At 41.3% G+C, this 26138-nt stretch overlaps 1 protein-coding gene across 1 annotated transcript in view; it reads right to left on the reverse strand.

The window, feature by feature from the left end:
- DNAI1 (dynein axonemal intermediate chain 1) overlaps positions 1 to 26138 on the reverse strand; it is a 136864-nt gene that overhangs the window by 72654 nt on the left and 38072 nt on the right. Inside the window, exon 13 of the mRNA XM_031062862.1 lies at positions 1060 to 1304. Coding sequence (XP_030918722.1) covers positions 1060 to 1304 — 245 coding nt within the window. The remainder of the gene's footprint in view (positions 1 to 1059; positions 1305 to 26138) is intronic.

The following is a 26138-nucleotide window of genomic DNA, read 5'->3' on the forward strand; positions in this document are numbered from 1 at the left end:
ATGTCTTCTCTGAAATGTTACATTTGCACAAACTCTCTGTTTCTAGCAAGCAGAGGTCTTGCTCTTGACATATTCCACATTCATCTGTAGTCCCATCAGGTTCCCTGGATCTCCTGGAATTTACTGGAAGATGGAGCCATGGCGGGGTACAATCCATGCAAGGCATGCGCCAAAGTTCAAGGAACACTGGCATGACACTGTATCAGCCAGCCTAAGTCAGGTGACAGCCATAGTCACTGCAGCAACATCTTTAGCCCAGGCTAGCAAACTAAACACATTCCCCTGTCTCAAACGGACCATGCTGAAATTTGTGCTGCCACACTTCTATTGCTAAGAACAAGATCAAAAGCACACGTACCAGTGCTTCAGTCTGAGCTCGGATTACCTTGCAGACACAGCTAGTTAGCTGGATGTAGCAACACATTTACCCTGACCCTTCACAGTACTACGCATCTGGTGGCTCTTTGTTACAGATGCCAGAGTGGCAGTAGTTTAAGAACATTACCTGCACACCACAGTTCTGAATTCACTAGAGTACTTCAAGGTCAACTAAAAATCAGCTACAAGGTAATGTGTCTTGAATCCTGGGGGCAGCCAGTTCCACAGGCAGCTGCCCCTGAACTTACTGCACCCAACAGAGCTCTCTTTTAGGCTGAGATACTTCTTTTACTTATTTTACTTGTTTTTATGCACTGCTCAGCCTGTGATATTCTGTTTGGAACGCAAATAGTGTTGCATGCTGGTACATACAAAAGATACCAGTTCTTCTCCAAAAAGAAGTCAATTATAATAATGAAAACTAAGGAGAAAAATTGTTTACACCAAACTTTTGCTCACACGTTCAGTGTCTGCTGAGGACCAAGGACTCATGCAGTCGCTTTGCCTTTGTGCATATTTAAAAATTGAACTACAACTTGAATATTGAAATACAAGCTTGAAATACAACTTAATCAATTACAGGTACTAAAACAGCACCTTTCCCCATGTGAGACTTTTCCTGCCGTGCCCAAGCTCCATGCAACTCAAAGCCCAGTCACGGGAAAGGAAAAGCACCCTTACCTGCCACACTGGCTCTGTGTGCTTCCCTGACTTACTGCTCTTGTAGCTGGGCTGGGGGCTTGCCCTCTTCAGGTTGTAGATGGCCACATGGCCGTCGTAGAAGCCCACTGCCAGGACGTGGGGGTGGTCACTGTGGAAGTCCAGGCACATGACACCACTCTCACTGCTGAAGGAGTACTCTGGGAAGGAGGGGTTCTTCAGCGTGTAGAGCAGGAGCATGCCGTGGCCCTGCTTCATGAAGTCATCTAAACAAGGAGATGCCAGATCAGTTTCCAGGAGCCTCAGCTACTGAAATGTAGAAACAGACAGCTCTCACCTGTGCCTGACACCTACCTGAATGCAAAGTTACCAGGCACAGGACCAAATGGTCATTTTGGTATGCCCACATCTGAACAGCCTTCCCACCATTCATATGATATCCCCAGCACATAGGCACAATGCATTAATACAGAGGAACTGCTATTTTGGTGTGCTTTTTTCCTAGGAGAGAGAGCTGTGAAGCCTTGGAGGAGAACCGTGGAGGAAAGGAAGAATTTTGTGGACACTTCTTTCCTTGGGCTAGGATTACACTTCTTTCTGTGGGCTAGGACTTCACTACACTGCAGACATAAAGGCTGAACCAAGGATAGCACCATTTCAATTTCTGTATTGGCAATATTTGGTATTTCAGTCTCCACTACTTTTTCAAAGAAAAACATTTCATTAATGTCTCTGTAAAGCATTTTATCAATTGCCATTACTCATGAATGTAAAAGTCACTAGAGCTTTATTTTCTATTTATGTCCAACATCTCCCTGCTTGGCACAGAAGCTCTTTTTTTGCCTAGACTTTCCAATCTTTTTTCTATTTACTTTCACATTTTCTTTGTGCTGCCTGAAATTAGCTCTCCCTTTTCTCAGTAGGATCATCTTTCTTTTGTGTTTTTTTGTTATCATGCCCTGACTGTCTCTGCAATTCTTAGGGTATTTCGATCATGTAAAAAAACAATTTCCAAATTCTCTGAAAGGGAAAGAAAAACTGTTGATGTAGATAAGCTCTCCAGAAACAAAGAAGGAACTTTGCTAATCTATGAAAACAATGCTGTCTTTGAGAGCTTCCTAGCCATCCAGTGCTTTTTATTACTGCCAATGCCTTCAGGCACACAGTATATGGGAAATAAATTTACTGCTTTCTGTGCTTCAAGTACTCACTACACATTCCGTTTCCAGAACAGTCCTCTCCTTTTAAAACTGCTTCCTACCTTTCTTAACATTTTGTCCAACCTGCAGGATCAGGTCTTGGTAAATGTGTGCTCCAGTGATAACACTAACTTTAGAGAGTTTGTAGCAAACTGATTCCAACCCAGCATGCAGGTACAGACATTGTGTACTCCATGCTTAGCAGGGCCACATAAAAGCATTCAAAGAACCAGTAAAGAAACACACATTAACAAAACTATTACTGCTGCTTTGTACTAGATTATCAAAATAGAATATTTTCACAGGTCTCTCTGTACCGGGGGTAGAAGAGTAAAATGGTTTCTTTATTTTGCAGAAAGGCAAGATTCCAAAACTGGCATGAAACATATCTGACCCCAAATAATATTTCTAATTTTTTTTAATGAAGGGGAACCTTATTCTTAGAATTCTTGATGAAAAGGAAGTGAACTTATTTTCTCCAGTCGAGATTTTCCAGTTCTTTTAATTCACAGAATTGTCTTTGTTCTTAGCCAAATAATGGCATTGAACTGATATTTAGTTGAGGTCCATGCATGATAAGGATGAATCTGTGCTCTCCTCAGAAGCAAAAACACTTGGGAAGGCTGTGGAAACGACCACCAGGACTGACTCAGAGCAGAATGAAGTCAAATTGGTTGGATAGCCTTTGAATTTAACCTATTTCATGCTCTTATTTCTCTTGGAGTGAGCTGACCAGCCAGGCATATTCCCAAAATGTCTGCAGGGTACATTAATTTTCTATCTGTTAGCACTGTGCTTAGGAGCCTCAGAGAGCTGCCCCATGTTCCTTGCACAGACAGCAGAGGAGACACCTCTACATGGGGTGATTCAGCCAGAGATCTAAGTGGGGTTTTGGAGGTGGTTCTCTCCCCAGTGACCTGACAGGAACAGAGTCCACCCACATTCCTCAGTTAGAGGCGATAGAGCAGGCCATCATCAGGTGAAATGGCTCAGCAGCTTCAGCAATTCCACCTGAGGGTTACTCTGGCAGGAGGAAAGCAAAGTCTTGGGAAGAAGCTCTTGAAGAGTGAAATGCAGGGTGCAGTTTGCAGCTCATGACACCCAAATGTAGGTCTGTGAATGCTGGCTGTGCACTCAGAGTCCAAGCTCTGCTACCATCAGTACCAGCAGCACCCTAAAGGGGAGTTTTCTGTGAGTGCTGCTTTAGTCTCTAGGCTCAACTGACTGCAGTGGCTGCTACAGAATGTTAAACCCAGCTTAACCTAAGACCTCAATCCCACTCATATTGTCTCCTTCATGTTATCAAATACCAGGAATGTGGGTTAAATCACAGATGTGTGAATACCACACGTAAGGCTCAATAATATGATTGCTAGAGAACAGCCTATTCTTGATGAGAGGTAATGTGATGAGAATAACCCACAATTAACACTGAAGCATGACACATAAACCTCAGTAAAACACCAACCTGCTGAGCATAGGCATATCAATCCATTTTAATGTACGGTGAATTCTCATTCAGAATACTAACCTGTGACATACCAACATATAGTTTAATGAATAGTTTTTAAAAAGGGCTTATTTCATTAGTGATATTCAGTGTTCCGAATGGCAAGCACAGCACATACCCACAGCAACGCATCTGTGCTATAGCTTTGAAGAGCAGCATTTTCAAGGAAAAGGTTTTTAGGTTTTCAGTAAAAACAAGCAGAGTACTGCGCTTTGACCCAAAACACTGGGGAAACAGACTCTCAGGATGCAGGGTGAATCAATGCTAGATGATCACAGAGCACAGCCAAAAGGTGCAAAAGGCACAGACCAAGATCTGGCAATGGTGAACCACAGTTAGAAGTGAAGCCAGCAGCTTCAGACCTGAGACAGCTGCTCTGCACCTCATGGATGCTGCAGTATGGACTGGAAGAATAGTGAACATCTGCCCCACGCAGATCCACTAAGTGCAAACTGGTGTTTTGGTTTCTTTTCCTGAGATACAAGGGCTGGAGATATTAGAGACATTGGACAGTTTTTCTGATAATCAGTGCCAGCAGAATTTGTTCTTTACAGGAAGACACAAGGCAGCACAGCAAGAAGAAGAGAATGAACAGACTCTTGCTGCCCTGAGAAGCCCTCAGTGTTCACCTGAGCAGAAGCTAAATTTTAGACCCTGACATGTAACAAGTGTATGTAGAAAGACAAGTTTTGCTAAGGAAAGATGCAGATAGCATGATTACTGGTCTTAACATAGAGAACTGAGCCTGTAAACATCACATGCAAACAGAAATAGGTTTCAAACCAACTATGACCACTATCTAAAATATGCCTCTGAATATGCCTTTAAAGCTGAACAGATTCACCCCAAATCCTTTACAGAAAAATACTGTACTGGTAGAAAAGTACGCCAGAATATCATTGTGATATCACCAAATAGTTTATGCAAAGTAATGACCTGAAAAGCATCTGAATATTTTATTCTGATGCTGACTAAGTACCGGGTTTAACAGATTTTCATTTATATTACTCCTTAGCTGAATTTAAAGGAATCAGCAAATGTCCACTGTCAGAACAAAGTCTTTTGTTTGCTGGACAGATTTTTAAAAATTTATTGGTATCTTTCCCTCTTTATTCATGAACAAAGCCATGAGACACACATGGTTTTCTTCCATTTCCTCCAAAACGCTTAGGGCTGAACAACTATGCTCAAAGAAACATCATCTTCAAAGTAGAAAGCACAATGCTTCAGGTAAATCCTGCAGCCACATATTAAACATCCATGTGGGGACCCTCCATGGGCATGAGTTAAAGTTGGTATTTTTACTACACAAGGAGCCAGTGCTACAGCTTCTTGTGTGATAAACTGGCAAATTACTTTCTCTTTAAAGGATTTAAAACCCAAAAAACTGTAGCCTTAGATCCTGTGATCCTGTGATAGTTTTCTAAAAATCAAGTCTGCCAGCTGTCTCACTGACATGGCTTGGGCCAAGACACCATCACACTAAAAAGAACTACTGGTACCTAAAATCTATCTTGTGTCCTCTTAAGAGCCCATCTGGGAAGGGAAAAAAAAAAAGCAAAATTAAGTACATTTGTGAACAGATTATTGTTTCTGAGCATCACAGCTACCCAAGCACTTCTACTCTCCCAGATACACTCATGCTTTGAGCTGACTAGCAGGGCTCTACGCTTTAGGACTGGTTTACTAAGAAGCCAAGGGAAGGGGCTGGCTATGATCTACATCTGGTGAGGCAATCTCCTCTTTGGAGGAGAGATCAGTTTCACAAAATTGTTGGTAGCCAAAAACATATCTCAGCTATTTATTTTTCTTTCCAATATTTAAAGTGTAGAGGACAAAAAAATAAACCAGCAAATTTTCCCTAGGAAATTGGAAATCTTCAAAACCCTGAGCACAATCTAAGAATATTCCTGTGCTTCCATCTTCATGGCATAGACATGATGACTGAGCAAGTCACAAATTAGTGAATTTTCAATACAATTTATTTTTTATCAGTGAGCAAATCCTGTGCAGCAGAGCACTGAGCACAGGCTAATCTAACCTGCTGTGAAACAAGTTGAATGACCTTGCACTGCTCTAGCAAGACTCTCTCCTGGCTAATTTTAAAAAGCTGTGCCAATTCCACACTTTGCTGCAGTCGCAGAATTGGTGTGCTGTAAGAAAGGAAACAGCTGGCACTTCAGGCTAAACTGTATGCCAGTAGTTCCAAAAAATCAGGAAAGAACAAATCTTTCCAAGAGCTCAGAGAGTTTGGGCATGGGCCGAACGTGTTTTCAAAGCTCTTCAGGAATAACAATAACATCTCAGAGTTTCATAGCACTTGAGCGTGCTTTAAGCTTGTATATGCAGCATTCCTTTTTACAGAATGAGAAAGGGCAGCAGAGGGGACTGCCAAAGACACTACAGCAAGCTAGAACAGGGAACAGAGCTGGGACTTCAGAGGGCTCTGCTCAAGCAGCTGATCATCCCAGGATTCCTGAGAAATTTAAGCTAGGATCATTGGTGCTCAATCTGCTCCTATTCCTTTAAATGCTCAGAGCACTCGGGTACACTGTACTTGTGTACAACACAATGCTGTGTTGATATATCCCACATCACTATGGATCAGGCTGTGAACCATATTGTGGGCAATGAAAATATGAATATTGGACTTTCAAAACAGTCTCTTCCCAGAAAAGAAAATGTTTTGAGAACTCATTACTTTGTAACTCAAGGCCAGAAAGCCTGGCCTCTCCTTTTTCACAGATCCAAAAATGTTACTGGCACATCCTGTTTTGAGCCTGATAACTTGGTTTTGGCAAGTAAATGCATACTTCATATGAAGATCTCAAAAAACAGAGAAGCCACTGTTTCCTTTTGCTGTTTGTTTCAACATTTAATCACTTTGAGTGATTAAAAAGCTGCATCTAATTCCTTACTTGACCTACCTGGCTTGCCACTGCTAATTCCTATTATGCCTACCTTGACTTGATAAAGGACTTCTTTCATATCTGGTGCTTCTCTTCATTAAGATACTTTAAAAACTGAACACTAGTCACATTTTAGCATATTTTTTGATAACCATCACAGCCTGAACTCAAAAAATCCTATTTGTTTCTTTTCACCAGCACTGCACAGTGCTGCTTAGCAAAAAGCCAGGAACCAACATTAACTTTGCTACATCCAGTGAAGGGCAGTGCCTCCACAGCTGCAAAGAGAAAGCCACTTCTCAGCAGACATGGAGAAGAGCAGAACATTAAGAAATTTTCCAGAGACAAGTGGAGGATATCACATGGCTAGGATTTGTGCGAGGGCCAGACATAATTAATTTTGAGTCCAAATTTCATGTTGTTCTCCCTCCACATTTGGGGCATGCTCTCCAACTCTTGAATCAACCTGGGGCTCCTTCTGTACTACCTACAATTTTTCTGCATGCTTTGAAAAATGTTGGCTTTGGAATCAAACATAATATTCCAGTATTAGTCTCACTAATGTTTAAATAATATCTCTACTGCTACTCAGGATTCCCTGTTTGCACACCAGAATCATGTTCAGCATCCTTGCCAAGCTACCACACTGGGGACTCAAATTTCTCACTTGTACACAAAAGTGGGGTTTTCCTCCTTTATTTTTTAAGAGTTGCTGCCTTCCAAAATGCAACACTCCCTTTTGTCTAGAGAGGTATTATATTACATTTGACTGCACTAAAATGCGTTTGCTTTGAATAATTCTGGTTTACCACAACATTAATCACTCTGTGTGACAGCTCTGTTCCCAGCATGATTTACAACTTCACCTGCTTTTTCATCAGTCACACATTTCATCTGCTGTGAGTTTATATTCCCACCCACAGCACCAATGAAAACAATGCCTAGATCCAGGGCTACTACAGCACCCCCTCTGAGACACTGCCTCAGATGATAATTCCACCAGCATTTATTTTCTGACATTCATCAGTGGAAGTTGAACACTCCTGTTGAGACCACCTGCATTGGCCTGAACTCTGTGAGCACAGGCCCTTCCTATCACAGGAAAATATGTACCTTCCAATTAGCAGTGTTGGTACTGCAAGATCTGCAAATGCTGAGCAAGTCCACCAGAGCAGAGGAGGCAAGTGATAGATCATTTTGGCTTATGCTGATTTAGACGCTTGAATGTCAAATTTTACATTCTGCTTGACACCTTTCACCAGCTGCTTGACTAATCCCTATTACTCCTGATCCAGTTAACATTTTTAGCTGGGGCTCTTAGGAAGTTGCAGTTTGGATAAGAGAGGTACAAAACCAGAATTTCAAAGTCTTCTGGATATTTTAGAGAAGACAAAATTGACAGATTGACGAAGCAAGTTGTAATTTATACATGGCCCAAGGCCTTGTTGCAGTCCTAATATGTGCTGTGGGCTCTGCACATGTCAGAGGCAAGACACACCTCAGAAGCAGAGATGGATAGATAGAGATCACCTTTCTTACTCTAAAATACAGTCTGGCAGAGTAACACAAGAGAAAACACAGTCAACCAGGCCAACAAAAATGAGTACTTAGGAACCATTGGAACCATGCACTGTTTGTCAGGGCCTGTGAAAGCACAGGCTCAAAAGCAAACAAAAACAGGGGAGAAGCGGATGAAAAGATGTAGCAGTTTCCTGAAAAAAGCAGAATGATCTGGCTTTCATCTGAGCTCCCCTGAGAGTGAGGCAAGCAGTGCAAAAAGAAGGAATATGTAACTTGGCTGAGTTTGCAATGTATAAAACCAGAGTTTTCTCATTCTGATCAGAAAGGCTTTTTCATCCTGAGTCTAGCACACCCTATAATTCTTCCTTAAATTTTCTTCTTTAAATAAATGCTCATAAGACCATGATTTTACAATGTAAATAATAATGGTGCAGCTGCCTGTATGTTATGAAAGCTAACATCAGGTTGAGGATTCTGGCCCTCTGCTCTGCTGCCATGAGATCCCACCTGGAGTGCTACATCTAGCTCTGGTGTCCTCAGCACATCAGACCTCAGCCTGTCGGAGCAAGTCCAGAGAAGGCCACCAAGATGATCAAAAGCGGGGAGCACCTCTCCTATGAGGAAAGGCTGAGGCAGCTCCTGTCTCTGCAGAGCGCCTTGGAGCTGGGAAGCCGGACGGGTGCTCATCCTCTCATTACATACCAGGCAGCATTTGCCACCATCACCTCAACTTTTGCTCCTGCCTTTCTTGTTTTCATTGATATAAGCTCCAATTTTGATTGTATTTCACTCTTTAATACCTGAGGCTCTGTTTCCTCTATCCCCGTCCTACGAAACTGGCACATTTGAGAACATTTGCAACCAATTAAATATTTAAGAGTGCCATCAAGTGGCCAAATGAGGGGCCTTCCAGGTGGCACGCAATGATTAGAAATCCCCAGGATCATGCCACAAATGGATATCTACAAATGCGCTGCCTCTGGATAATCACACCAGCCTGCAAACAAGCTAGGCTGCCAGCACTTTAGTATTCCTGACCAGAACAGTTCTGAGGGGGATGCATACACTGCAGGAGATGCTTATGTATTCCATAATTAAGAGACAGGAAAGTTAGTGTTTTATGGCAGTGCTGTGGTCTCTTGGAAGCAGACAGATGATGCCTGATGAGATGGACATGTGCAGCTCAGGCCATTGAGGAGACAATGAGAAATGATATAGCAGCTCTGAGAACATTTTTGAAGACATTTGGCAGAAGACCCAGATTTAACAGAGGAGCAAGGAAGAAGCAGAGTCATGCATATGGGCATGCAGTCAATTTTGCACTAGCATGCCCCATGAAAATTAAGAGTAGTCATTACAAATCCAACACCTGCCCCTAACGCATTTGCAGCAGTGGCTAACATCAAATGTTTAGGAAAAGTACAAAAACAGGACATAAAACCAGTGATATTTCTTCTAGAGGACTGCCTAGGCCCCTACTAATTTGTAGTTAAGCATCTCCCAGGCCCCTAATGAACCTCTTCCCATTTTTCAGCGCAGCCAGCTACTGAACATTAAATTTGGACAATATTTTTCAGCATTCCTCTTTGTATAAGGCTGGGATATAAACCAGATATTCACTTATTTGACAAAAATTGTGGGGGGTTTTGCTTGCTTTTATTTTTAGTACATGAAATATTATGTATCTTAGCAGGCATGTTAAGTGTATAATTGGGGGTTAGCATAAATGGATTTTAAGAGCTACTAAAAGTAGATTTCAGAGAAAAAAATAGTTTAAAAAACCCCAGAAAACAGAAATACCTAAACATTTGTTAGTCTCAAACAGAATCACAGAATCACAGAATCATGAAACGGCCTGAGTTGGAAGGGACCTTGAAGATCATCTTGTTCCAACTCCCCTGACACGGGCAGGGGCACCTTCCACTAGACCAGCTTCCTTCAAGCCCCATCCAACCTAGCCTAGAACACTTACAAGGACAGGGCATCCACAGCCTCTCTGGGCAACCTGTACCAGTGCCTCAGCACCTTCAGAGTAAAGAATCTCTTCCCAATATTTAATCTACATCTACGCTCTTTCAGTTTAAAGTCATCCACCCTTGTCCTATCATTATACGTTCTTGAAAATAGCCCTTGTAGGCTCCCTTCAGATACTGGAAGGCCAGAAAAAACTCTGAAGCCCTCTCCTTTCCAGGCTGAACAACCCAAATTATCTCAGCCTTTTTTCATAGGAGAGATCTTCCATCTCCTCTGATCACCTTGGTGTCTCCTCTGGGCTGACTCCAGCAGGTCCCTGTCCCTCCTGTGCTGGGAGCCCAGGGCTGGATGCAGTGCTCCAGGTGGGTCTCAGCAGAGCAGAGCAGAGCAGAGGGGCAGAATCCCCTCCCTGCCCTGCTGCCCACGGGGCTCTGGATGCAGCCCAGGACACGTTTGGCTCTCTGGGCTGTGAGTGCCATGGCTGGGCCATGTGCAGCCTCTCACCCACAGCACCCCCAAGCCCTTCTGGACAGGGCTGCTCTGGGGCTGTCCATGCCCAGCCTGTGCTGGTACCAGGGGTTGTCCCAGCCCAGGTGCAGCACCAGCACCTGGCCTTGAACTTGATGATGTTCCCATGGACCCACTCCTCCAGCTTGTCTCTGGATGGCATCCCATCCTTCAGGTGTGTCAAAGCACCACTCAGCTTGGTGCTGTCATCAAACTTGGTGAGAGTGCACTGGATCCCTCTATATATGCCCTTAATGAAGATAATAAAGAACACTGGTCCCAGAATGGATCCATGAAGGACTTCATTAGTCCAATCAGCCAACTCTGGATGTGATTATCCAACCAACTCTCTGGATGTGATTATCCAACCAACGCCTCACCACCCAACAGTCCATCCAGCAAATCCATCTCCCTCCAATTTAGACAGAAGGATGTTGTGGGGGATTGTCAAAGGCTGTACGAAAGTCCAGATAAATGACATCTGTAACCCCTTCCTTGTCTGCTCCTGCCATCACTGCATCACAGAAGGCCTCTGGTTTGTCAGGTAGGATTTACCCTTGGTAAAGCCGTGCTGGTTGCCTCAATTCACTCCTGTGTCCTCCACGTGCCTTAGCAGAGTTTCTAGGAGGAAACTGGATCCCATGATCCTCCCAGGCACAGAGGGGAGGCTGGCAGGTCAGTAGTTCCTGGAGTCCTTCTTTCTACCACTTCTCCAGAGAGATACAATGGCTTCCCTTTTCCAGTCACCTGGGGCTTCATCTAACTACAATGACTTTTCAAATATCATGGAGAGTGGCTTGGCAACCACATAATTTCATTGTGTCCTAATACTTAAGTACATTAAGATCCCTCAGGTAGGGAATCTGACCTTCTCTTACAGTGGGAGAGACTTGGCTCCCCCAGTCCCCATCCTGATGTTTGTCCACTTAAGAAGTGTGGGAAGAGAGATTGCCATTGAAGACTGAGGGAAAAAAGTTGCTGAGTACCTCAGCCTTTTCCTCATTTGTTGTTACCAGTTTTCCATAATTTTTTATTGGGGGGTTGCACCTCATTTCACCTTCCTTTTCTGGTTAATGTATCTTAGAAGCTTCTTTGTGTCCCTTGCCAGGTTCAGTTCCAGCTTCACCTTGTCCTTCCTCACCCTCAAATTGCCTAAATAACATCAGCTTGCACTGTATACTGCAACAAGCAATAGCTTTCAATCCTTTGACCAAGTAGCAAGGTTGGGGGGAAAAGATAGTTGAAGCAAAAGGACATAGGGTCCTTCAGAGTGAAATTTTCAAAGAACAACAAGTTGCTACTAGGGAATGGAACTGGTCCAAAAGTTTAATATAAAGCATTAAGTATCTATGCGAAACATGGGACAAATTTTGGCTTATACTTATATATGATGGATAAAGGATGAAAAAGAAAGAAAATAATCAAAGAACCACAGGATACCTGAGATTTTAAGGTACCTCTAGTCCAATTCTGCCTTCTTAAATCAGCGTCAGTCAGAGCACAGTATCCAGGATTGTGTTGTCAGAGTTTTAAAATCAGCCCCTCTAGACTGTGGAAATACTGCTCTTCTGCTCAACCACCCCCACAGTAAAGAAGTTCTATCTTACATTTTAAGGGACTTTTTTCTATCTCAGTTCACTTCAATTGACTTTGGCCTTTCATTTGATACCACTGACAAGAGTCTGTTTCTGTCATTCCCCTCCACCAGGTGTTTATCCACATAAGAAACTTCCACCCTTCTCTAGTGACAGCCAACTTTGTAGAGCTGCAGCTGTGAGAAGCCAACCACTACCTAAACCAGATCTGTCTCTGGCCAACACATGGATCTGCTGTGGGAGTTAAAGGGAATTTATGCCCCCATTACCTCCCATCTCCACCAGCCAGGCTGCTGTTGGACAATCAGCATCTCTGCAGCACAAGAAGAAGACGGGGACTCCATAGCATCTAGAAAGCATGTCCTGCTCCATAAAATTCCTCTCCTGTTCAGTGGAAGCCAAGGTGGGGATCAGTATCAGCATCTTGAGAATCTACCGTGCCAGCTCCTCTTCTGAGGACTCACCAAAAAATACAAGAGCCAATGCAACTGTCCCTCTATGAAGACCTCTTATACAGTAGTGGAAACCACTTCATCACACACTATTTGATGGGAGAAGCTGGAGAATGCCAGTGAATCCCAGCCAGCTCTCTCATACCTGGAGGAATCTGATAAGAATAACTCAGGACTGAAAGATTTTGCAATAGTTCTTGGAGCAATACCTGCCACCTTTCTTTTATTGCAGGTCAGCCTTTTCCCCAAGAGCAGCCACTTGCTAAATATCATCTATTATTTAAATCCAGCATGATAATGTTGAAAAATTAAGGATGCATAGATTGTACAGTCATACAAACAGAGTAAGCCTCAAGTTCTTCACACAGCAAAGTTGTGTTCTGCTTGTCTCATAGCCAGAAAAATAGAACTGTAAGGATCAAACAACTCAAATCTACTTACATGATTCATCACTTTGATCCCTCACTGATACAGTTAAGCATCTCTGAATACCTTTTCTTCCTACCTTCCCTAGTTGATTTCATTTTACTCTAAAAAATATTCAGTTTTATCATCTCTCACATAGGCTACAGCGGAGTGATACCCATAAGAACACACAATGAAAAATAATTTTTAAAAAAACACACACACAAACACAAAATTAGTTGTTTTTCACATTGTTCTGATGTTGAAAGATTCCAAAAAATGCAAATTTGATCTGCTCTTATTTTTCAATGGCCAGAATTTTCAAAGTATTCCTGATAGAATCTTATCCTGAAGTGGTCTATTGTATGAATCAGTGGAGGTTAGCATCCAGATATTTCTGGTTATATTCTACACCTTGGCAGCCTCATAAGTATTACCAAGCATGAAGAGAAGAACTGAAAAAGTATGATTGAGTTCCCTAAGCACGGACAAACAGGGAAGATTTTATATTGCAAAAAATGCAGTTTTGCTTTACAGCAGCAAGAAACCAAAGGTAAGCTAAGAAGAGTCTGAACATCTTACAAGTTTCAACTAATGAAAACATTAAATTAGATAGATTTCCTTCAGGTTCTTACTAATGCATTCTGCTGAAAAATGATCCACACTCATCCTCAGGACAAAAGACAGAAAAGTCTATGGAGAAAAAGTCTTTAATGGGGCCTTTTATATTTTCTTTGTACCATTCTGCCATAGGAATAATGACAAGCCATCTAACTTCAGGAGGTTACAAAGTAACTTACATATTGCTAGAATTAATGATGGAATGTGTTCAATGCAGATTTGTAAATTCCAAGACCAAAGAAGATAGTTGTGATGAATAAATCCTTTATTTGTTCCTATGCTTAATCACTTCCACCATTAAAAATTCATTTCCAGCTTTCTGAGATCTCTGAATTCTACTTCCAGTTGCTAGATTCTGTCCTAGATGAAAAAGTAAGATTAAAGAGCTCTTTTCTATAAGATATCTCCTTCCTTTCCCTTCAAGTAATTAATGGACAGTAATCACATCACTACTTAATCTTTTCCTTAACAAGCCAAGTTGAATCGTTTAAGAATTTAACTGTAAGGCAGAGTTTTCAAACATAAGTCATAATGTGCTTCATCTCTGAACCTTTTTCAATTTTAACACCCATTTTGAAGACTGAACTATTAATAGCTGGATACAACATTCCGGGGAAGATCTCATCAGCATCATATACAGAAGTAGCACCTCTTCCCCCTGCTACTCTCAAGTAAGAGAATGCATAGGATATTCCATGTCAGACCCCCTTACACATATTTCTGCAACCACTTTTCCAGGTTTAGCTGGAAATTTTCTTTCTCAGAGTGTACATCAAGATAGGAAAATATTTTCAAGTCTAGTTTCATGACTGACACAGACCAATCTAACTATGGGCAGCTGCTAAAAATGCTGATCTCTCTTTCACTCTGCTATTTTTGATTTCCCCCCTCTTTTCTCACCCCAGTCACCCTGTGGTTGTTGACCTGGTTGAAAAATAATAATTTTAAATGACACTGCCATGTTTGGGTACTGATAGCGACATTACACTTACATAACACTCAATCTATATAACTAGCAATTCCTAAAATAAATCCAAGAAGTACTAGGTCTTTAAAGCTGCTGGTGACCCAGCTGTCTGATTGAATGCTAGCCAGCAAAGACAGGCTGAGTTGGAAAGCTTCCTGCTCTTCACATGGGATGGTTGGGAAAAGTTAAGGGCTGTCCAGGACAGAATCACAGTGTGATGGCACAGGTCTGGGGAAGTGGCAATCAGGGTTGAATAACATATTTGAAAAAAAGTGCCTCTAGAGTCACTTCCCTTCTATGGGAATTGCTGGAATAGAGCCTGCTGCTCTAGGACTGCTCTACAGCATGTGAGATGAATGCTGATCTGGGTATTTGCTCTTTGCTGCGAGCCCCTTGGCATAGTTTTTTCATCATTAAGAGGTAAAGCAGCATTGCATGACCTCATCTGGAAAGACACAGACTCTCAAGGCAGAAAGGAACCTCAGACATGACAGCAATGAAGACCATGTAAGTAACTAAAACAGGCAGGCAGAGATCCTGCCCACTCTGTAATCCCAGGTCACCGTGAAGGAGCTGTCACATCCATTGCTCCAAAGTCAGTCTAAACAACAAATAGATAACTGCATCTCCTGGATGGAAGAGAAAGGCAATTAGAAAATAGCTCTTCTGGGAGAAGTGCAATACAAGTTACCCAACACATAAGTGTTTCTACCTTAACCATTCCTGTAAAGTATGTTTGCTCCAGAGGAGGGCTGGAGCTTCTCGTTGGTTTCCTTGTATCCTGTAACGGCTAGATGCCATAGCTAGAGCAGAAAGGGCTTCAAATTAACAGTAGAAAGCTGACCCCTGGTGTTGGGAACAGGGATACTGATAAAAGACAGCAAGGAAGGGAGGCTGCTGTGCTCCTGAGCGCTGCCTCACAGTCTGTGCAGCTCTCCAATAATATTCATTCACTAGCATTCCTTCAGATGAATGAATAAAACTGGCTGATGAATGAAAGCAACAGGCTACAGTGCTTGGCAGGAGTGTTGCTGTTTTCATTTCTACGCTTTCATATCAGTTCCTCCTCCACAAAGCATCTAATCAACCAATGCTGTACAGCAGAAAATTAATGGTTTCATTTAGGGAGCTGCCTCAAGATGCCAGAGAGTACAATGGGATTGTTTGTAAATGTTTGGTTAGAAAAAGCAAGTAAATATGGTATGAGCACATGCAAGAATTAACACTGTGTGACTATCCAGTGGGATATTTATAGTATAGAGGTGATGCCAGCAACCATTAACACAGGTTACACCAAATACCTCATGAGTGACTCTGCTCATACAATATCAGGATTCAGACAGATCCAATCTGTAGACAGCTGATTGACAGCAGCTACCACAGTTTTCAAAGGATACACTGGGTGTTTTCTTCTACTCTATCTCTGCAGAGCACACAAAAGGGAGAGTGCTGAAGCGTCTTCAGAGTCTTTATGTAAACCCTCAGCCCTAATTTTTCCAGTCAAAACAGGGGATAATTCTCAAGGTCAGAAAGAATCCTCCTTCCTTGACACTCAGTGTCCTTTGAAAATTTCCTAAGGGGTAGCAAAATACTTGATGGGTCATTAGCCCACACATCCTCCTCTGTGGATGTGATCCACACAAGGAATTAAAATAACTCTACAGCACAGCCACGGGGAAGGAGGCTGTTCTCTACAGGAAAATGCATCCTTACTTGCCTACCTGGCTAGAGTGGGAAATCCCTATCTAATTCCCAGTCCAAGGTCTCTCCCTGTACTTCTGAATTTCAGCTTTGGAGCTATAACAAGCCCTCAGGCAAGGTGTGCCAGGTGCACTTGTGCAGGTTTTTGCTCCAGCAAGTGAGTCTGAGAATGCTGAGACAAGCTGCTTAAGAGGAGATGAGGCCATATCCTTAAAGACACTGATTTTAAAAGTGTCACACATTTATCAGAAGCCATTAAGCAGAATTAAGCCTCTCCAGATATAGAGGGCCACTTCAGCCTGATCTTATATAATTCTTAAAATTCACACTTATTGTATGAAACCAACACTGCAATAGTCAAAAGCTAAAATCAAACCAACATGCTAATAAAAAGTTATTTTCAACAAACAAGGAGAAATTTTATCTTGTAATGCAGAAGGCAGACACCATCAAACACCTTCCAAATGAACAGAAATTAGATGTAATTTCATAGCCAGACATTCTAGTAAACCTAGGCATGAAATCAGAACACAACCAGCAGTATTTTATAGACATTGCCCAAATGACCTCTCCTACTCCAACACAGAAAATACCAGTAAGAAGTGGTATTACCCTCATCTTCCCCTCTGGCAGAAAGCTTTCACTGCCCAGTTGTCTCAGACATGTGGTTTTCAGAATTCCTGACCTGCGGCTGTTAGCTGAAACTTCTTTCCACTGCTGAACTTTTTTCCACTTCATCTGGAAGCCACATTCTGCCCTTTCTCTTAACTAATCCTGCAGTTATGTAAATATGAGTGCTAAGTAAAAGTCAAAGTGCATGATTAATCATGCAAATACCACCCAGTGCATCTTGGAGAAAAGCCGATGATTCAAGAAATTATAGAATTTAAATTGGGAAAACAATAGCTTGTAAAAATATGAATCAGCCACTGCTAAACCTAGAACAGGGTCCCAACTGACTGTCATTAGTAAATTAATTGAGATTTCATTTTGGTGGCACCCACCTTGGAAGTCCAGTTGAATGAATTTATACACTGCACCACAACTCAAGAAATAGAATTACAGTCTCAATATTCAGGCTGGGACTTCATGCTGTCAGCTGTAACACCATATGCAAGAAATGATAAGAATTTTTTTTGAAGAAGAAAAGGAAATTGCAATTTTCAGAGCATGCTGTGAAGCCTGGAAGGATTAGAGGCTGTCAGAGATCCTGCAGTACAAGGGGTGTTTAGGAAGAAGCTAAACTCTGATGCCTTTAAAATATGGAAGATCCCACTGGGGCTTGGGGTTTCAGTGGAAATTTTGAAAACTCTTCTGCAAATCTGAAATGTATTTCAAACTTGCCTTTGCAAAACTTAATTAACTTTTCTCAGTGGGAATACAAATTTGGAAAATTACATTAAAAGCCATAAATAATTCAGCCACAAAAGCAATTTAATCTCATTACAGACAAACTGAGGCACTTTAAAAGAAGCAAATGAAAAGCAAGGAGCAACAAACTAGCAAAGGTAGACCAGACCCACGACTTATAGGGGATTTCCTTTTGTACTCTAGGGATCAAAGGAGAGCTGTGAGCTGGTCTCTCAAGATACATGAAATACAGAAGCTGCAAGTCCCAAACCCACTGGGATTTGCAAAGACCAAGCCCACTGGGATTTTACTAAGGTGACAGAACCCCATTTTTTTTTGATAATCACTGCCTCTACCTTCATGAAGTGACACTGCTTAGAGGGTTATGCAAGGAGAGACACAAAAGTTGCAACAGGGCTGCCAATTTCCTGAAATCTGGCGCGCTGCAAGAGCACTAGCAGGAAGTTTTCTTTTAAAGTCTCAGCTTTATTATTTAAACAAAGTTCTGCTTCTGCTTTGTTTCAAAGCACTGCTAGCCCTCATGGCAATAAAGGAAGGCTTTAAAACAAACAGATTCCACCCTGAAATTACAGAGGGCAAATAAAAAAAAATTAAGCCTTTCAATTAATCACAAATCTCATCATGCCTTGTCATCTCTGAATGATCAGACCTGGCAATACCATGCCACACTCAGGGAAAAATTTCCTAGCTACCAAACAAAATTTACCTACTCCCTGAGAGACAAACTCCCAATGCTTTTCAGTATTACCTTTTCCACTTGTAGTTCTTCCTGTTTTCTCACTTTCATACGTTAAATAACTCTGCTGAAGACATCATAAATCCTTATGTCATTTGCAAAACAATCTTAAATATATTATTTTTATCATAGACAAGAAGATAAGCATTCCATCACTCCCCGTGTCTTTAATTTCTGTCCCAGTGACTGTTTTAAGGGCATCTATGAAAAGAAACAACTAGTAGTTAATTACTTGTGAAGTTACTACACAAAAATATAGAGATATTTTGCCTATAGTGGTTTGTAACAAAAGCTATTCACATACACAGTCTTGCTTTTAAGGGTAGCTAATGTGTCCAGTTTAGCAAGGGGCAGATCAAGGCATATAGAGAAGATGCACAGGGGATATTTTGCATGCTTTATTATATGCATTCTTATTGACTATTTTCTGCACTATAACATGACACCGGAGCGTTACTGACAAAAGTCTTGCTGAAGTCGAGGTAGACAATATTCACTGCTCTTCACCCATCTATTCAGGCAGCTATTTCAATCACAGAAGGCAATCAGGTTGATCAAGCATTATTTATCCTTTGTGAATCCATGCTGACCGCTCCTGATCACCTTCTTGTCACCCATGTGGTAAGAGATGGCCTCCAGAACAAGGAGCTCCACCATCTTTCCAGGGACTGAGGTGAGGCTGACTGGCTGATGGTTCCCTGGCTCCTCCTTCTTGCCCTTTCTGAAAACTCGGGTGACACTTCCAATCCCCAGGCACCTTTCATGATTGCCATGACCTGTCAAAGATGCTGGTGAGCAGCCTCACGACGGTGTCCCTCAGTTCCCTCAGTGGCTGTTGATGCATTCCATCAGGGCCCAGGGACTTGTGCATGTCAAGGTCGCCTAAGTGTTCTCTAACATGATCAAAGGAAAGTCTTGCTTCCAGTATTCCTTTACACTGATTTTTTTGGGTCAGAGATCCCTGAGGGCTGTTCTAGCCAATGAAGACCAATACAAGAAGGCGTTCAGTAACTCTGCCTTGCCTGAATTCTCTCTTATCAATTTCCCCCCTCCATTAAGTAACAGGGCCACATTATCCTTTGTTTTCCTTTTGTTATTGATGTATTTGAAGAAGACCTTCTTGTTCTTGACATCCTTGGCTAAAATTAATTCCAGATTGGCTTTGACCCTCCTTGTCTCATTTTTACTTGTTCTGTTAACATTTCTATATTCAGTCCAAGTGGCCCATCCCCACTTCCATCTCCTGTGTCTTTCCTTCTTATGCCTGATTAATGACAGGAGCTCTTTAATGATCCACACACGGCCTCTCATCTGCTTTGCCTGATCTCTTGCTCATCGGGACGCATTGTTCTTAAGCCTGAAAAGAAGTGATCTTTGAATATTAACCAACTGTCTCAGACTCATCTTCTCTGCAGGACCTGTTTCCACGTAATTCTTCCAAGAAGACTCCTGAAATCCCCATCCTGCTCCCAGGGAACCACTTGCCAAATTGCAGCCACCACACAGGGATTCACCACTGAAGTACATCCTTAGCTTGAAAGACTCTGAATGCAACTGAACAATGCAGATCACCCAGTCGTATCTAAGCCTGCAACAATAACCTTTTAAAAAAATCATAATAGAATTCTGGACAAATTATTTATATGATCGAGTTTTTCAACCGCAATGCTTCACTACAGCTGAACTCCTGTAGTCATGACAGATTAACGATGGTTCTATCTTCTTAACAAGGATTTAAAAACTTTTGAGCTTTAATAGCTGATTAACCACAGGAAAGTATGCATTCACTGATAAATAAACCTCACAGACCCAACAGTGTTTCTTATCTGTGTGACTGATTTCACAAGCACAGCTGCATCTGACAAACAGAGAAAATGGAGAAACCTCTCAAGGTCACTGGATCCAGAGCTTTTTCTTGGGGGCAAACAGAACAAATCCGTAGCATACCAAACTCTCCCTTAAACTAATGCATCTGCCTACACAAGCCCTAAATAGATCTTATGCCTCCTGGCATTCATCAGCCCTGATTCAGTTACAGAGCACTATGGAGGCCAAACTAATCAATTAATATCGTTTTCCCTTACATGGACTCTCTGGAATTCTTCTGAAGAAAGTGACATACAAATCTGAGCTATTGTAAAATTAAAAAAAAAAACAATTAAATCATTATTTTTTGTAAATCTACCCAAGTTACCAAACCTCATCCTCAAAGTTCTAATGCAAAGAGTAAAATGAAGGCTGGACCTTTGGTCTTACTACTGCTATGTCTCAGATACAAGTCAAAGCACTTAGATTAAGACATCTGCTTTGTACCCCATATCAAGGTTTCAACTATGAAATATAAAGTAAACAGAAGGAAACCAAGCCCTTTAAAATACAAAGTGAAATGGAAAAATAGTTAAGTATCTGGCAGGAGTAAATACATTACAGTTAAGTAGCACTGGCTTGTGTTTTATCCAGATTTTGCTTTGCTATTTATTGACCTAAGCATTGGATTATCAGGGAAACAGGTCATGTGTCAGGGTTGGTTGCAGGTAAGAGATAGGGAGCTGATACCCAAGCACCATAACACAGCCAGCAATACAGGGGCTCTGTGGGAAGCCAGGGCTCATCCCACTGCTCTTGAGACGATATGATGGTGAAGATGGTCAGGACCTGACAAACAGCTGACCTGACCTTCACTATAGCGTCAGGGCCTGACAAGTTTTTTGCTACTTAGACTGGAGTGTGAGAAATAGAATTGATTCCAGAACTTTTGCTACAGAAAAGTCAAGCCATGGTGAAAATGTAACCTTAGTATTTGGAGGGAATGCAAAATAAAAGCATGTAGTGTTTACGTGATAGAACACAGGCATAACAACATCTGTGTGTGGGGAAACTAATATTTAAAATAAAGCAAAAACTGATTCTTTTAAGAAAGATTTGGCATGTGGTAAATTATCATCTTCTGGAAAATGTAAAGTGTGGAAATGTTAAAGATTTGATATTTGTTCTCTGAAGTTTTGGTCTGTTGAAGATATGATTTCTTCATTTAAAGATTTAAAGTAGTGAAATCTTATGTCCCTGATATCTTACATTTTTCAGGAGTCTGATTTATTCACTCTTCTAACCTTTTTATGGGCTTCTTTCTGTACTGTCTCTCATTTGAGGCTTCAAAGTTCATTTGCAAAACATCTATATCCTCCCCCATGGTCTGACAGTCTTTGAAAGACCTCCCTAGTGGAATCACTGTTAGAAATTTAAGCCATCATACATCCAGTTTATTGAGATAACCAATCGTGGTCAATTAAACATAATTACACTGAAAATAACACTTTAGAATCTGTTTTCCAAATACTGAATATCACTTACCACATATTCAGGGAGAGAAAGGACCTATTACACTATCAATTCTGTTAATAAATATAACCTAATAACCATAATACATCAAGTGTATCATATGAAAGATGAACATCTTTCATATGATACACTTGATGTATTATGGTTATTAGGTTATATTTATTAACAGAATTGATAGTGTAATAGGTCCTTTCTCTCCCTGAATATGTGGTAAGTGATATTCAGTATTTGGAAAACAGATTCTAAAGTGTTATTTTCAGTGTAATTATGTTTAATTGACCACGATTGGTTATCTCAATAAACTGGATGTATGATGGCTTAAATTTCTAACAGTGATTCCACTAGGGAGGTCTTTCAAAGACTGTCAGACCATGGGGGAGGATATAGATGTTTTGCAAATGAACTTTGAAGCCTCAAATGAGAGACAGTACAGAAAGAAGCCCATAAAAAGGTTAGAAGAGTGAATAAATCAGACTCCTGAAAAATGTAAGATATCAGGGACATAAGATTTCACTACTTTAAATCTTTAAATGAAGAAATCATATCTTCAACAGACCAAAACTTCAGAGAACAAATATCAAATCTTTAACATTTCCACACTTTACATTTTCCAGAAGATGATAATTTACCACATGCCAAAATTAATTGTTCTCAATTGCTCATCTGCTATTAAGAGCCACACATTGTCTGGCCTGATTCATGTAGCTCCAGCTTTTCTTTGATCTTGTTACATCATTTGTCTACCAGATTAAAGATCCCTTTGTTACATGATCTGCTTTCCCAATACACAGAGTTAACAGACCACAATCCAATGACTTAATAAGCTTTTCTTTGACAAGCTGAACAAGCCCAATTGCTTAAATTTGTTTCCCAGGTCAGTCGCCCCGCTCTTAGATCATTCTTTCTTTTTTGAACCCTTCCCAATTTGTCACCCTTCTCCTTGGCATGTCACCAGTGATGAGCATGCCTTTCCAGGGTAGTCATTTCAGCATTAAATTAAAAACTACACTTAAAATTTCTCTCAGCTCCTCAATTCCTTTGCAACTCTTCCTCTCCATAGATCCAAGGAACTCTGACAAAGTTCAGCATTGGAGTTTCTACACAAAGCTTTTTTTAAATGATTGCTCCTGAAAATACGGCTTTCCTCTGTATGTGTACAGAGCTTGAATTTTTTTGAACACCATAACATAGAGTGATGCCTTGTATTCTGCTACAAATGGGATCTAAATTGCTCCTTGAATAGTTTTTCCATTTCTTGACACCTCACAGATATTTGTCTCATCAAAACTTTTTGTCAGCAGTGATTTCATGGATAAAATAATAGATTAGCATTAGACCTAGTTACTAATGTCTTTTGATATGCTTGCCTAAGAGGCATCTGATTGCTACATTTTATTTCCTATTTTAGTCCCCAGCAGCTTCTTCTAATTAATACAATGCATTAATGGAAAATTCCTTTCAGCTTTTAAAAATCACATAGTACAAACAGCACTCTTAAATTAGTACATAGCCAGCCCAAGTCCTCCAGGGTGTTCCTGTTTGATTGTGGGCATACTCAGTACCCATACAAATGTCCTACAGCAATTCACAAATAAAACTTACAAATTCCCTTTTAAGTCTTGTCTCTCCTTATTCTACTGATGCTTCTTTTCTGTATTGTAATATTCCACTACAGTAGCAACTTAAATATAGTCAGTTAAAACCACAGGTGACTATACAATCACCATGTTTTATTTCTGTGATTGTATTCTTTTTTTCCTCAACATAATTTCACTACTGATATTTAGATATCACTAACTGATATTTAGATATCACTTGTCCCAACTACGATTAATAACTGGCATCACAAGCATTTACAAAATGGGACAGTCCTTCAATTTACAGTACAAATATCCAAAATATCAACAAAAAATACGTTCATAACTAAAGGGAAACACCCAGACTCTATGGTGGTACAATGCAGTTCTCAACCCTGTTACCAAAAGCAGATATTGAGCCTCGTGGATATTTTCCCATTGAAGATGCATTTATCAACTTGCATGCTGGGAACATGACTGAATGAACATGAAGACGTTTTTCCAAAGCTGGAATCTGTTACAGCATACAAATGTATGCCAAACAGCAAAGAGAACCCAGACTGCAACACGAATTTCTCTTTGAGTGAGATGTGTGGGCCACATGAATCTGCATCAGCCTTTTGTAGCATTTGACTCACAAAACTTTGATAGCTTCACTGTGGGGTCTAAAAGTCTGACAGTCAATGCTGTACCTGGTCCAGCACACAGACCATTATGTGGCTGGGGACATGTCAGCCCCTCCTCTCCAGAGCACTCCCCTCACATGAATTGCATGTACAGCCTCATACCTGGCAAAGAATTTCATCCAAGCAATATAAAATGTTTTTTCTCTGTCTGGCAAGGTATTAAATCTCTATTCCCAATATAAAAACAAACTATGTAGCTTAGAGAAAGATTAGTAGGGATTTCTGCTCCCAGGAGTCTTCTCTGCCTGTTCTGGGAACATAATTTAAATACACAAAAATATTGGAAGAGCCTTTCTGAGAGCCGCTTCAAAGATCTGAATTTTTCAGGCAGTATTCAACCCACTTGGTGCTTTTAGTTGAAGCTCTTTGGTCATTCATCAGAAAATACCAAATTTAACTGCAGCTTGTTATGTAAATCCATTCCAGACTATGTTCCACATTCTGCATCACAACCTTTAAATCTACCACTGCAGAGAAGAAAACACAAGCAAACATCTGGCACATTTTGTAACACTGAGCCTTCTTAAGCCCACAGCCTATACTGTTAAATCAAAGTTTTCAGGCCTTCTAATGTTCTGCTTCTCACACATATATTTCTGTCCTTGTCACAAGGCTTGCCTGTCATCTACAGGGGTATGCTGTCAACAATGACAGGAATTATAGGGCATGCAATCATCATTAGGTGGACCAAGTTTAGACTTCAAACCATGTTTTAAATAAAGTATTATCTTGCATGGAGATAGACTAATAACTTTCTAAAATTATTTTCAGTTCTATTTTTTAATTATTTTCTAATATATCAAAGAGCTGGACTCCCTAAATATCCTTTTTGAACAAAATGTCCAGCCTGCAGATAGATAATTACATCATCCAGTAGGTGAACACTGGCTGATGCATAGAACACAATAGGTTATAGTAAATGGGATTACCTCAGGCTGACAGCTGGTCTGTGGTGGGGTTCTGCAGGGCTTCATCTTGGGCCCAGTGCTCTTCAGTGTCTGCACAAACAACTTGGACATAGGTCTTAAAGGACTGTTAAGCAAGTTTGTCCATGATATTAAATTGGAAGGAGCTGATGTTTCCCTCAAAGGCAGAGAGGCTGTGCTGAGAGATCTTGACATATTAGAGAGATGTGCAATCAGCAACTGTATGAAGTTGAACAGAGACAAGTGATGGAGTCTCCTTCTGGGATGGGGCAACCCTGGTTGTACAGACAGGCAGAGGAATGAGTGGTGGAAAGCAGGGAAAGGGACCCTGGGGGTCCTGGTTCATGAGAAGCTGAACATGAGTCAGCAGTGCCCTGGCAGCCAGAAGGGACATCCCTGTCCTGGGGACATCAGGCCACCTGGGCAAGGGAGCAAATTGTCCTGCTCTGCTCTGCTCTGCTCTGCTCTGGGTGCAGTTTTGGTGCCACAATAAAAGCATATAAAGCTACTAGAGAGCATCCAAAGGAGGGCAGCAAGGATGATGAAGGGCCTTGAGAGGAAGCCATGTGAGGAGGGGCTGAGGTCACCTGGTCTGTTCAGCCTGGAGGGGACTGAGGGCAAACCTCATTGTAGCTACAGCTTCCTCATGGGGGGAGAGGAGGGACAGCACTGATCTCTGCTCTGTGACCAGTGACAGGACCTGAGAGAATGGCCTGAATTGTGTCAGGGAGGTTTAGGTTGGATATCAGCAAGAGGTTCTTCACCCAGAGAGTGGCTGGGCACTGGAAAAGGTCACAGCACCAAGCCTGACAGAGTTCAAGAAGCATTTGGAAACACTCACAAGCACATGGTGGTGCTCTTGGGGATCATGCTGTGTAGAGACAGGAGCTGGGCTCCCATGATCCTTGTGGGCCCCTTCCATTTCAGGACATTTTATGATTCAATGGTTCTCAATTGTTATTTCCATAATTTGACTGAGATCTCATAGAAAACTTGAAGGATTTATCTCCATTTCAGGAACAGCTAACAAGTAGTTAACATTAATTAATGATCCAGACCTTATCTGTATGCAGTGGGCCCCTTTCAGTGCAGGACTCCAATCCT

This window comes from Geospiza fortis, unplaced genomic scaffold, assembly GCF_000277835.1.
Source record: "Geospiza fortis unplaced genomic scaffold, GeoFor_1.0 scaffold878, whole genome shotgun sequence".
Classification (NCBI taxonomy): Eukaryota; Metazoa; Chordata; class Aves; order Passeriformes; family Thraupidae; genus Geospiza; species Geospiza fortis.